This window comes from Dermacentor variabilis, chromosome 6 (assembly GCF_050947875.1).
Source record: "Dermacentor variabilis isolate Ectoservices chromosome 6, ASM5094787v1, whole genome shotgun sequence".
In the NCBI taxonomy this organism is placed as follows: domain Eukaryota; kingdom Metazoa; phylum Arthropoda; class Arachnida; order Ixodida; family Ixodidae; genus Dermacentor; species Dermacentor variabilis.
The window spans coordinates 171,778,626-171,791,470 of record NC_134573.1 but is presented as its reverse complement, the minus strand read 5'-3'; the positions used below and the strand labels follow the sequence as shown (position 1 = coordinate 171,791,470).

The window sequence follows — 12,845 nt, the reverse complement described above, 5'->3', positions numbered from 1 at the left end:
GCCCGACGTCGTGTCCTCGAGAAAAAGCTAGCTCATAAAAAAACGCCCACAGTTGTCCATAGCTCTTCGCTTCGGAGGACAGGACTACAACAGAATCCTTAAAATTGAATATTCTGGGTGGTGAACACGATGCACGTGCAGCTGAACAACATGCTTTCGTGAAAACCGAGCAGGAAGGGAAGAGCACAGGTTTCCCGGCTTTTCAGTCCACTACTCCAGAGAAGTGTAGACGTCGGTATGAAAAAGAACATAAAAGGCAATCTAGAACTTGCTAACGGCGTATTGCTGGGTGTATACGTCCTTGTATCAACGAACCGCGCTTCGCCAGTTTGAGCAAGATTGGCAGCTGTCCCGCTACGTGTGCAGACAGCGCGCCATTATACTTGCGAGCAATGCGAAATTCCTGCAGTATGGACCCGACCTAGCTCTGCTAGAGCACTATAAGTGCATTAGAATAAAGCACGCAAGACCCACAAGTCAGAGAGCAGTCTTTAATTCCCGGCACTTGTCACAATATATTAACTCGATGTTCAAACACACGTGGCACACGAAGACTAGTGCATTCGTAGTGTGCGGATACGCGTGCCTAGGAACACGTTCTGAATATGATAGCATAAAATGACTGGCCATGCACACGGATAAAATCATGAACATACGCTTCAGGTAGCTAAACATGCGAGTGAGGGACACAAACTTGACGACCAATGTGAAAGTGTTGATGGTGGAAGTGCGGCGCGGCTCATCAAAAGTGCAAGCGATGTCGGCGCGTTTGTCATGCGACACCAACGAAGCACAGACGTAGTGCGGCTGAAGTCTGCTGCAGTAAATATGCAACACCTAACGGAGCCCTGCCGATCTGGTAACGGCAAGTCGCGTAAACCATGCCAGGCACAACAAGGGGCACATTCGTCGTTGAGCAGAAGAATGAATCGGCCTATAGGTCTCAGACGAAAAACATCTCGTCCTTCAGGTTGTCCTTGAGCTGGACGACGCTGGCGTCATATGTGTTCGTTCCCGTGATCCAGGCGTGAGCAGTCATGTAGCAGCTCGCGCGAGCTGCTGCGAGGTGGGCGTAGTAGACGGGCGTCGGGATGGACACGGGCGTATCACAACGGGCGTACATGTGGCACAGGCTGAAGGAGATCTTCTGCAGAGTCTCGGGGTCGAATTCGTTGTCGTCTCGAATCACGTGGTAGTGGGCGGGCCGAGCTGTGCCTTTGAGGGGAGTGTGAGAGCACATAAAGAACTCTTGTTGGGAAGGGTGCGTGATGACCGTGTCCACGACCGTGCCTGCAGGCACGTTCCGTACCTCCGGATTTTTGCGTATGAAGCGGGTTCTGTGCCGCTTCTGCACGGTCAGAAATGTAATCTTCGGTGTGGTGGATCCGGGGAAAGCGTTCCTGCATTCATCATCCAAGCAGGGAAGCTCCGTATCGTAAACTTGACTGTACTGTCCCTCGCTCACGCCGTCGCGGTAGAAAAGTATGGCTTTCGGTGCAGTATTATTGTTCTTCTGGTAGACATCCAGAAGTCTTCTAACCATGCTCCCCATGTTCTGGATGATTTCAGGACGTCGCTGCTGCTGCTGCTGTAGACTAATCGCAGCGGCATAGCGAGAGGCGCACGCGTCAATGCTACCGACGATGGCGGCCACGGACGGCTTCGAGTCATTCGGGCCATGGTGACTGACGTCGGCGCCCATAACCATGACGTCCTCGAAGTCGAAGTTGTTGATCTTAGATGGCATGGCTTTGTCGACGAATCCAAGCTTTGCTTTTATCTTGCGCACTACGTTCATACAAAACTTACTGCCAAAATTTTGCACTTTCCCGTTCTTATTGTAAAGAGCGACACATTGTGTGATGAGGCCAAGTTTAATTTCGGCGTAGTACTTGATGGGGTAGTAGAGACGAGAGTTTTTGTTCTTCAGAACGATAACAATAAAAGCGGCACCTTCTTCTGGTGCTTTAAGTGCATCCTCGACAGTTGCAAAATTTTTTTTAACGAATTGAACGTGAGAGAGCTCCATACCAAGTGCTTTTCCCTGCTCGATGATACCATCTCGTAAATACTTGATACTTTTATTTGCACTATCACACGTGCTCAGCATCACCCACTTCATTTCTTTCGAGTCCTGCGGAGGCTTCCATGGCGAGACGGTAGGTAAAAGCTTCGCCGTGATCTGGACAGGGGATGCAGAGATAGAGGTGACAAATCCGCCCAGTTCTGCTCGGGCCTTCCTTTCAATTTCGGCTACAACCGATTCGGCTCTAGTAAACCTAGTTTCGGGAAGCACAGGAGAAAGTGCCTCTGTACCCCGCTGTCCGAGAGCTATGATGCAGACCTCAAGAGGATAGTAACAGTCTTTGTTTAGAATTTTTACGCACGGCAGCTTGGGGTACCGAAGCACAGAATATCTGCGGCGGAAATATTCCGCAACTGTCTCACTCGTTGAACCTACCATCTTTTCGTCCGCGCTTTCCTTCACGATTTTCTCGATTTTGCCAGTCCGACGGTAAGGCAGATGTTTGACGTACACTTTCAAGTCCTTTAGTTTTTCGTTGAGGAATTCAATGTCCCCATCTAGAAGTTTTTCTTGAGGTGAAAAACTTGCACGTCGCAGCAAACGGCTGACGACAGTTATAAGAGGGTCAGGTTTGTAGAGGACAGTCTGTAGCGTGTCCACGTTTACGAACGTTCCCGACTCGCCCGAGCGGACGCTGGTAAGCACGCCGTGGTAGAGAGCTTCACCTCGCTGAGCGCACTCCCTCTCCTTTTCGCCTGCGTGCACACGGCTCACGAGGATCCTGCCAAGGTACTCGCGGCCACACGAGAGAGCGCAGCGTAACGCAACGTCCAGCGCTTGAACCAGAGGTGTCCCGCGACCAGGTCCGCAATGCTCGTTGATCCGATGGGCCACTGTGATGCTGACGCAGAAGTCTCTTGACTCACCGTTTTCCATTTGCACACGGACGGTTTTCTCTCTGACATCTACAGGCTTTGTTGAGTAAAATGCACACTGGCCATCAAAAATCGGTGCCTGGGTATTTAAGTGCTGGCGGGCGAACGCCATGAATATGCGTCGCCTGTCACACGAGGCCATGCGCGTGAGTTCTCGTCGATTCTCGCGCTCGACATCGTTATACATCGCAACCGAGTAGTGGTACACGGCAAGTTCCTTCGGTATGTGCACTTTGAAATGATTCGCGTAAACGGTGAGTGTCGTGACTTCGGTCTCCTCGGAGGGTGAAATTCCACCGGCGGAGGGTATACTGGTGTCTGCGCCCGGCATGGGAGATCGGCCCGGTGAAGGCACTGAATAAAGGAAGAGAACGACTTAGCTAGACAGTTCACAGCATGCAAGAGGGCGTGAAAAAAGACCAACTGCGATATGGGTACCTGCTTTGATGGGACATCTGCAACTGAAACTTCGCTCTAGCCGGTATGTCAAAAACATCACTATGGGTATTGCGTTTAAGTTTCCTGCGCTTAAATCAGCGGTTTGAGGCATCGAACTGAGCGTATAAACAATAATGCGTTGCGATTTCTGTAGTTGAACATAGGAACGGAAATCGGAATATGTGCAATAATTTCCAGCACATCAGCTACGTTTTCAATTAACCTTCGAATTGTTGAATTTACGGGACAGGCCGTAATTGCACGATAAAGTCCGGAAGTGATCAAAGTATGCCCCTGGGCCGTTTTGTCAGTGCAGGCAGTTCAGGAAAATACAAGAGACTGTAGTTAAGTCGCAGAATGGCAACTGCTAGCTTATAGCTATTTGTACTGCACTTTTCACTGTGCAGAAACGGCAATGAACATTGCTGCAAATTTTGAGGACAGCAGACAAAGAGCGGAGCTCCAGTCCAGTGCTATATGAATACCCGTCCAGATGCTCCGTCACCCAGAGAGAGGAAAACGATTAATAAAAGGCAAGGAGATTAATCAGGACTGAGCCCGCTTGGCTACCATGCACCGAGAGAAGGGAAAAGGGGCGGGAAAGATGTCCGAACTTTCAGCAAACTTATACCCTGAAAATTCAGGATAAATGAGGTAATTGCGCGCCATTTGCGCGTCCCTGATGCTCGTTTGTGTTGGCCCTATGGGAAGAAATAACAAAGAACCAAGCCCTTTTAAGTTACCGGCTGGTTTCATATCCTACCTTGACGGGAGTTTGCAGGATTCCACGTGACAGCACTTCTTGGGCGATTCCAACGCTGCGGTTCAGAACAATGGCCTCGCGAAGTAGAAGCCCCTCCGCTTGAATATGTGGAGCAGCTGCTGGGGGCGCCGGTTGCCGCTGACGAGGGAGAAGAGCCTGCAGCAGAAGCAAGCTACTGCTGTATTAAAAAAAATTAAAGAGATACGGAATCAAGCAATGGAGTCCTACTGGCCGCTTTGTCTAGTGTCGCAGCTGGCACTGGTATAACCGAATAGTTCCACACGAAAAAGAAAACTTGTTCACTTTTATTCTGGGCACGTAGAGATGATTGCGCTCAAAAAGCCATTTTGTGCGAGTGCAAGTAGTACTATAAACAATTGTTAATTGGTGCTTGAACTGTCCACGACTGAAACTTCGCTTCAGCATATCGAATCTTTTTATGGGAAATGATTTAACTCCTCCGGACTTGAACAAGTTAAGGTATCAGGCGTTGCGTAGCCAAAGTGAAACGTTTGACATTATAGTGTTAACGCGATGATACGGACGACGGTACAAGCGATACGAACAGATGCGTTGGTATCAACTGAGGGTTACCGTATACAAGATATGATGCAAATAGCATAACGCTATCGAAAAGTTTTCGGCAAGGTTACAATGAAACGCAGCGAGAGCAAAGATAATCAGATGGGGAGGGTACAATATAAAAACACTAGAGAAGGACCAACACAATTTATCCGTCCTGTCACATTTACGTTCCGCCGTCAGCGCTGTGCTCCGTGCTAAGCGCCAACACACTGTTTTAACCCCTTCTTGCGCAAATTATGTCCATAGAAAATTTACTTTCACCATACTTCTTGCATGTTCATTTCTACTCGACTTCGGGTTCTATGCTGGATATCCCCCCTTCCCCCCCCTTTTATTTTCTTAGCGCTACGAAGAAGCATCGCTTACAAAATGGTGCTGACGGCCTCAACTTGCTTTCGTAAAAGTGTTCCTTTTGAAAGGTTAACATAAATTCCACAATTAAAAACTTTCGAACATTGAAGACAGTGATTTTGTTGGAAAATTATATGCGTAATTGGGCCTGTGACATTTACGCAGCATTCAGTTATGTAAGGCAGCTAGCATCGTATGCGCAAAACACGATAATCTTACATTGAGTCGAGGAAGCAGGCGGCGTGGCGGGACTTCTGGGTGCAGCGTTCCTCTGGTGCACGTTCGAGCCCACCTGCCATCCCTGGCCGGCGAACGTTGTAGGCTGTACTAGGCGGCCACGTGGGGACGTGATCGGCGCTTGGGAATGGTAGTCTACGCGTTCGCCTGTTGGAGGACGCAATTGCTGGCTTTGCCCTAGGCTGCCGCGCCCTCTTCCTCTAGTCTGTCGTTTAGGTTCGTAGGGGCCTGTTCCTCGTGAGCCGGCGAGCCCTAGCTCAGAAAATTGTTCTGAAAGAGGCTGTTGGTTCGAGCCCCAGCCCTGTGAACTGGACATCTGCTTGGAAGGTGATTGCTGCTGAGGAATAAAAGGATGCCCGGGAATGGCGTGACCACTAGCCCATTTAGCGGCAGTAGTCTTGGTAACGGGGACCTGAGGAGATCCGGAAAATGCCGCGTGATGCTGCTGCTGCTGCTGCGAATGGAAGGGCTGCTGATGCTGCTGCTGCTGCTGCGCATGGAAGGGCTGCTGATGCTGCTGCTGCTGCTGCGCATGGAAGGGCTGCTGCTGCTGCTGCTGCGCATGGAAGGGCTGCTGCTGCTGCTGCTGCGCATGGAAGGGCTGCTGCTGCTGCTGCTGCGCATGGAAGGGCTGCTGCTGCTGCTGCTGCGCATGGAAGGGCTGCTGCTGCTGCTGCTGCGCATGGAAGGGCTGCTGCTGCTGCTGCTGCGCATGGAAGGGCTGCTGCTGCTGCTGCTGCGCATGGAAGGGCTGCTGATGCTGCTGCTGCGCATGGAAGGATCGCTGCTGCTGCTGCTGCGCATGGAAGGATCGCTGCTGCTGCTGCTGCGCATGGAAGGATCGCTGCTGCTGCTGCTGCTGCTGCGCATGGAAGGATCGCTGCTGCTGCTGCTGCTGCTGCTGCTGCTGCGCATGGAAGGATCGCTGCTGCGAGATTTCTGCTGGCGGGACAGCGGCTTCACGAGGGCGGTTTTGCCCTTGGTGTTGCTGTTGTGGCTGCACCGCGGCGTTCGTGTAAGGGTTCAAGGCTTGTCTCGCACGGTCGTCAGCATCTGGGACCTGTTGTGGGTAGCCCCAATTCCTTGCGGGACCATTGTCTGGATGCGAAGGTCCTCCACGATTGGGCGCCGCCATGCTGCATGCGCCAGAAATGCAGGGTGAGCTTTAAATCTTTGCCATCGCTTAGGCGCTGCACGTGAACATTATGATGCGAAGACCGCAAATCTTTCTACTACGAATTATTACTAGATAGAACTTTCACACCGTTGTTCAGCTACACCGTGGGAATGATGCTTAGAACGTGCATTTGACCGGTCTACGATTGTAGCTTCAGACGTAATCGAGACGTCAATTAAACCACTATACGAGTCAAACATTTTATAAACGCTGACGCTGACAGTGTCTGTGCGAATGCATTACCACCTAGAATTCCATATATAACGCGATATTCTGCTGAAAATGCCGTTTTCGAAGCTGCCATAACATTTGAAGCCTAAATACCGATGTTTAGCAAACCCTTGTACCAACCATCATTCCCGTGCTAGACGAACCACCGCGTTTAGAGCTTCTGTAGATACTAGCCCTATAGAGTAGCCCCTGGTTATCTCTAAAGGAGAGTGACCAAGACCTTGAGGCACGCGCGATGAAAATTATCGTGATGAAAATTTTCTTCCGGGCCAATGAATGGCCTAACTTTCGTATACCGGAAAGAGAAGGTGCTTGCGACAAAAGCTTCCCGAAGACAAGTGCGTGAGAGAACGGACGCGAGTGTTTAGAGAGTTAGAAGCGTACTGGCTCAGCCAGCCAGCATGGGAAATCATGGGTGGTATGCAAATTTGCCTGAAACTGCGTCATCCTGGCTGCAAACGGCCTGACGTCTTCGCAACGTTTATCGCTTTCAACAGAATGTTGCGCCATGATTTAAGCAACAGTTTTAAATGGGTGCGCAGGTGCGCGCAGGCTAGTTTGCGTTGCATATTTAGAAAACTGCATGAAGATTGAGAAACAAATCGAGAAAAGAACGCCAAAAGCACAACTCAATTCACATGCACGAAAATTTGGCGAATTTATGTACTCGAATCAAAGCACCTATGCGCATAATTAAACTTGTCTTCAATGTCGCTGCATTAACGAGCATGCTTTTTTATTGGATATGTAACCCTCAGCCATTTGGTGTTGGAGAGGTACGCTATCAAACAACAATATTGACTCGTGCTATACCGTCCTTGGATTCATCGCGAAGTCCGTGAAATTGTTTTTTTATCGAACTATATAAATTTGATTTTATTTTTAATTTTCCACTTACCCCTGAATTACAATATGCGTCACCTATGCGATTTACGGCAAGATGACCAAGAAGGCGAAAACGGGCAGTTGCAACACGAAAATAGTAACAAATAAGCGTGAAATCAAGGTGGTCGACAGATGGAGTGGCACACTGGTGGCACACGAAGTGCCTTAGAAAGGCTGAAGTGGGTTTCGATAGTCGAGCCTATCTTTGTCAGAGGCGCGAAACTCGTAAACGTGATACTCTGCATGGTATCTTGATCAGGTTAAGTAGTTCGTAAGGGCAGTGCCGGAAGCGAACAGAATTTCAAAGTATGAGCAGCGGTTTTCATCCTTGATGTAGAACAATGTCCATATCCCAGTGCCCACCACGTCAGAAAGTTTGTTGGCACTACATATCTTGAAGCGCGGCTTGCACAGCGAAACTGTTTATGTGGAACCTATGCCGTCGTTGTCGGACTTCGTTAAAAAGAGGCCACGTGACCTAGCGGGAGAGGAAAAGAATAGCTCAAAAGCGGGAGAGGAGTGACCACCTTCCCGCTGTGAGATCCTACAAGCGAATCTCGTACGGTTGTCACACGGTGCATTTTCGGCCATCGGACCAGATAGGCATCGAATTTATAGTGATTTTACTCTGCTGCGAAAGAAACAAATGTTACGCTGGCGGTTTGCGGCCAACGAGCAGTGCCCAGCGATTGAAACGCGATACTTGTTGCGCCAGCAAGAAGTGCCGGCAGCCGCGTCAATCGTCGACCCAATCCAACCAATCGTCAAAACGATTGCAGCGCCCGCGATTCCAGTGGTGGGCCTTGAGCCCAATATAGGGAGCTTTGGATTAGTCGTTCTGCGCATTCCATCCCAGCTGTAACCATGGGAAGACCAAGAGCGGTGCGTATACTCCTGAGGAAGAAGCTGCCTACCGGGAGCGTCAGTGAGAGTTTGCTCGTGAACGGCCTCTCAAAACACAGAGACTAACCTTACGCGCAAATAAATAAATAAATAAATAAATAAATAAATAAAAAAGGAACATTGGGAGAACAGAAAAAAAAAAAGCGCTCCTGAAGCATGCTCACCACGCGAAGCACGCAAGAGCGAAAATGAGGTGAAAGAATGGTGAAACAAAAGAGTTAAAATATAGACTGCTTGCGAAGTGACTTGGATGATGTAACACTCGGTGTAACTGACACAGATTCACTATTCGACCATCTTCACGGACTGGAAGGGGCGGTGATTTTTTAGAAGGGGTACCGAAAACCGTTAGCGTACCGAATACTTTTCGGAACATATAGGCTGTCATGAATTACCTGGAGGAAGTTCAAAAATTCAGTGCCTTTCCACTCTGAAGAAGGATGACCAGCGAAGCTGTGTACGCGGGTCCCTCAATGGCGAACTGCACCTCCGCCGCGGGACGGCCGGCATTGCACTATATTTGGTATCGGCTCACGTAAGGGGAGTGTAAAGCCCGCTTCACTTTCGCCCCGGGTCGGCATTGCACTATGGGGATTTTTTTTCGGCACGCGACACTATAGTGGGGAATAGCCCTTAACGGCTTTGCTGTAGAAGAAAAGGCTTGTTGGCCAGTTAAAACTTCTGTACGCCACCGAGAAATACGCGTATGCGTGTCGTCTGCGTTGAAGTGGTCATTGCAAATGGTTCGGCCATTATAACAAGCCTTGAAAGAAGACGTATTCACACTAATAAGAAGAAAACACCGATATAGCATCCCTAAGCAATATAATCAAACTGCCACCTAGGCATGCTATGCGAGGGAGATGCGAAGGCGATTGATTGCTGTATTCGCCGAAAAATTTTCCTCCCCGAGTGACGCAGTCATGCTTGACTAGGCTATGCCGCGTCCTTTCCTGCCACTGTGCCGGTATGAACGTTGTATCAAGCTTGATAGCTTATTAATTATTGAGAGCTTATCAGTTAACTAAGTTAGCTTATAGTTCACTATTATATAGCTTATCAAGCTCTATAGTAGTTACAGGCTTGATCACGGAACAGCTGCATAGCTTACGTATACGAGAAACGTATTCGAAGGACATTTAAGTTTACAAATAACCATTCGATTCGAGGGAAGAATTGGACACCATCAGATGTATGGTTCGGAAGTTCTGAATATTTGCACACTCCCTGTTTTTCTTTACATTAAAAGTTACAGCGACTTCTTTAGATAAGATGATCGAAAATATGGGGTTGTACGTGCCAAAACCACGATTTGATTATGAGGCACGCTATAGGATGGACGGGACTCCGGAGTAATTTGGACCGCCTGGGGTTCTGTAACGTACATCTGAGTACCCGTCTGTTTTCGCATTTAGCTTCCAATCAAAATGCGGCCGCCTTGGGCGGGATTCAATCCCGCGACCTCGTGCTTAGCAGCCCAGCACCATATCGCTAAGCAACCAGGGCGGGTAGGTAGTATGCCTGGCATATCGAATCGAAAACGTACACGCCAAATCCAATTTTTCTTTTGTTAAAACATTTGTGTTGCCAAAAGGTTACGCTGTAGTCAGCCAATCGCCAGTGCTAGGTGGTCACCTAGCGTCTAATGAGCTCCCATACAAAACAAGGGGGGAACCGTGTTCGCCGATCTTTGCTTAACCACGCCTGCTAATGACCAATGATCAAAGCTTTAATTGCAGCTCGCCTGGTCGCTTGTTGTTCGTCTACAAGACGTTTTTCTGACGTCTACGAGACATATCGGCTGTGTTTTGGAAGAAGATACACGAAGTCGGCGCTCAAGGTGTTCGCCAATCACCGTGTGTCGTCTTTATAGCCGCTTCCCTGAAAGACACGAAGCCAGTTTCGAATTGTTAACCATTTCATAATCCTATCTTCACTCACTTAGCCGAAAGCGTTGGGTAATGGAGAATATGAAAGCCGATCTACCTTTTCCTGAATTTCACGCAAAAAAAGAAAAAGAAGGGAAGCCTGTGCGTCAGTGAGGCTTCATGTTTTTCCACAGTCAAAATCAACCCGCAAGATATTTGAAGGCATTTTCTCGTTTTTGGACCGTTTTGTCACAGGAAAAGTTGTCTGAACTTGCTAAGCAGAGTGCCCGATTTGTTTAGCGTGCAGTGCAGTCGTATGTCGATAAAGGAAAGCAAAAAGAAAGAAAAAGATTGTTATAAACCACGGTGGATGCTGAGAACAACCGCGACGTGAAGGCGCGCTCGTGCAGGAACAGGGCTGCGTTGGCACCCGCCTGTCAACTAATTCTCACGCAAGGAGTGGCCGTTGCGCTTTTGCAGATGCAATTTAACACAGATAAGCTGGCGCAATATTGTTTCTAATACCACTTTAATGTGCCGAAACAGTACAGGAGCTGGACGCCTTATGTATAGCAGAGGGCTCCGCATCAATTGGCCCCGTTTTTTATCGCTTAACCAATAAAGTAAGGCAGCCACGAGCGTCCTTATCTCCTTTCCCCATTCCGCTCTCGTAGCAATGTGGCAGTCGCGATCAGGAATACGCCCTAGTGGTCAGCAAAGCACATATTCAGAGGCACTGGGGCCCTCCCCCCTCCGGGGGGGGGGGGGGGGTGAGGGGAGGGATAGTCTGACAATAGTGACGCAATCTTAAAACATCGAAAATTCGCATTTGCCATCGCCCACGACACCTACTATGTAGGAATCTTGACACCAGCCTAGCACAGTTTCAGAAGGACCAGTCCAGTCAGTGGCGAAATGCAAGCAGTGACGTTCCGCGCGGTATTTTCGGACAATACCTCGCCTACGCTTCTCGGAATAGCAGCGGGTCCCAGGTACGTACACCCCTTCCGTAAGATTTCGCAAGAGAATTTACAGGCTGGTGGGAGTCAAGCTTACTTCGAAATGGACGGGGCCCTCGGCACTGACCAGCCACAATCTTGCAACTGCAAGAGGTGACCCAAGTACAGTTGGCGAAGATGAATTCTAAATCAGAGAGATGCTAGACTAGGTGCGTTTGGAGGTGCGAACGACTGATTGCAGAAGAATAGCTCACCGCCAGTGCACTGCATAAGGAATATTTCGTTAAGCACCTTGAGAGAAGGGAAGGAACGCTACAAAGCTGCGAGTAGTGCGGTTAGAGGCAAGCACGTTAGCCCTGACTGGAATGACTCTTGCTTCGTGGAGAAAAGGAACTCGCACGGCTTGAGTCACTAGTCTGCAAGCGTGACGCTGGCCTTTCAGCGTATAAACTTAGACAGGCGTAGAATGTGCGCGTAGGGCCCCCCCACTACAGCGTTGGTTAGGATGTCGGAGAACGCAGAACATGAGATATTTTACCAATTTAGAAAGAGAACCCATAACACGACGCACTGTTCGAGTAAGGACCGCCATTGAAACGCACAGAAGGAGTAAAGAAAAAAGAAAAAGGAAACGAGAGACGCTCGAAAAATGGCTCGTATGGGGAAAGAACATTTCGGCTTACGTGCAGGGGCTGCAGCTTCTGGGCCGATGTGCACGCTCCCGTAGCCGCGCTGTCGCGGTAGCTCACTGCTCAGACGGTGGCAGTTGCTCAGCAGGACACTTCGGTCCTCGAGCCACGTGATCAAATGCTTCGTTAGTGCGCATGCTCAACAAGAAACCTCGATTACTGCGTGAACAACGCAGCAGAGGAAATGTTTATTTTCTCGACCTGTTGATTTCCTGGTATCCGTGCCGCTTAGTGGCCGATAACACGCGATAGCGGTTCCGAGGGTTCATACGAGCCGATGACGAAAAAATTGGGTGAAAAAAAGATCATAACGGAAAATGAAGCGCGTCGTTACAGAATGGTTCACCGCCAAGTGTCCTGTCATAGGAATCGTTTTTGAGACCTGTGAGGGGCTGTTGACGTTCGCGTCTGCGCAACATATATATGTGATCGAGGGTGTAATCGCTCTCTCTATATATATAACTGGGTGAAAGTGGCATTAAAAAAATTATGCGGTTTTACGCGCCAAAACCACTTTCTGATTTTGAAGCACGCCGTAGTGGAGAACTCCGGAAACTTAGACCAACTGGGGTTCTTTAACGTGCACTTAAATCTAAGCACACGGGTGTTTTTGCATTTCGCGCCCATCGAAATGCGGCCGCCGTGGCCGGGATTCGATCCCGCGACCTCGTGCTCAGCCGCCCAACACCATAGCCACTGAGCAGCCACGGCGGGTGAAAGTGGCATCCTATCCGGCATTAAGCTTGGGGTGATGGTAGTGTTTTATTTGTTCTTTTGACGAAATGGGGCCCTGTACGC

At 49.3% G+C, this 12,845-nt stretch overlaps 1 protein-coding gene across 2 annotated transcripts; it reads right to left on the bottom strand.

The window, feature by feature from the left end:
* Positions 1-477: 477 nt before the first annotated feature.
* On the bottom strand, positions 478-12,136 carry LOC142585773 (protein argonaute-2-like). 2 transcript variants are annotated; one of them, XM_075696767.1, is made up of 4 exons: positions 12,042-12,136; positions 5,318-6,471; positions 4,163-4,318; positions 478-3,315 (listed from the first exon to the last, which is right to left on the bottom strand). In XM_075696767.1, the coding sequence occupies exons 2-4, from the start codon at positions 6,468-6,470 to the stop codon at positions 944-946; spliced, it is 3,681 nt and encodes a 1,226-aa protein (XP_075552882.1). In that variant the 5' UTR covers position 6,471; positions 12,042-12,136; the 3' UTR covers positions 478-943. The 2 variants fall into 2 exon arrangements, with proteins under 2 accessions (XP_075552882.1, XP_075552883.1); XM_075696768.1 differs by having other exon boundaries at positions 12,030-12,114.
* Positions 12,137-12,845: the final 709 nt, after the last annotated feature.

Bases quoted from the DNA above. Each gene is read 5' to 3' on its own strand.
- LOC142585773 (XM_075696767.1), bottom strand. From the start codon at position 6,470: ATGGCGGCGCCCAATCGTGGAGGACCTTCGCATCCAGACAATGGTCCC. The intron at 4,319-5,317 runs GTAAGATTATCG...CTTCTGCTGCAG, and splicing joins GCCTGCTTCCTCGACTCAAT to GCTCTTCTCCCTCGTCAGCG. The intron at 3,316-4,162 runs GTAGGATATGAA...TCCTTTATTCAG, and splicing joins TCCTGCAAACTCCCGTCAAG to TGCCTTCACCGGGCCGATCT.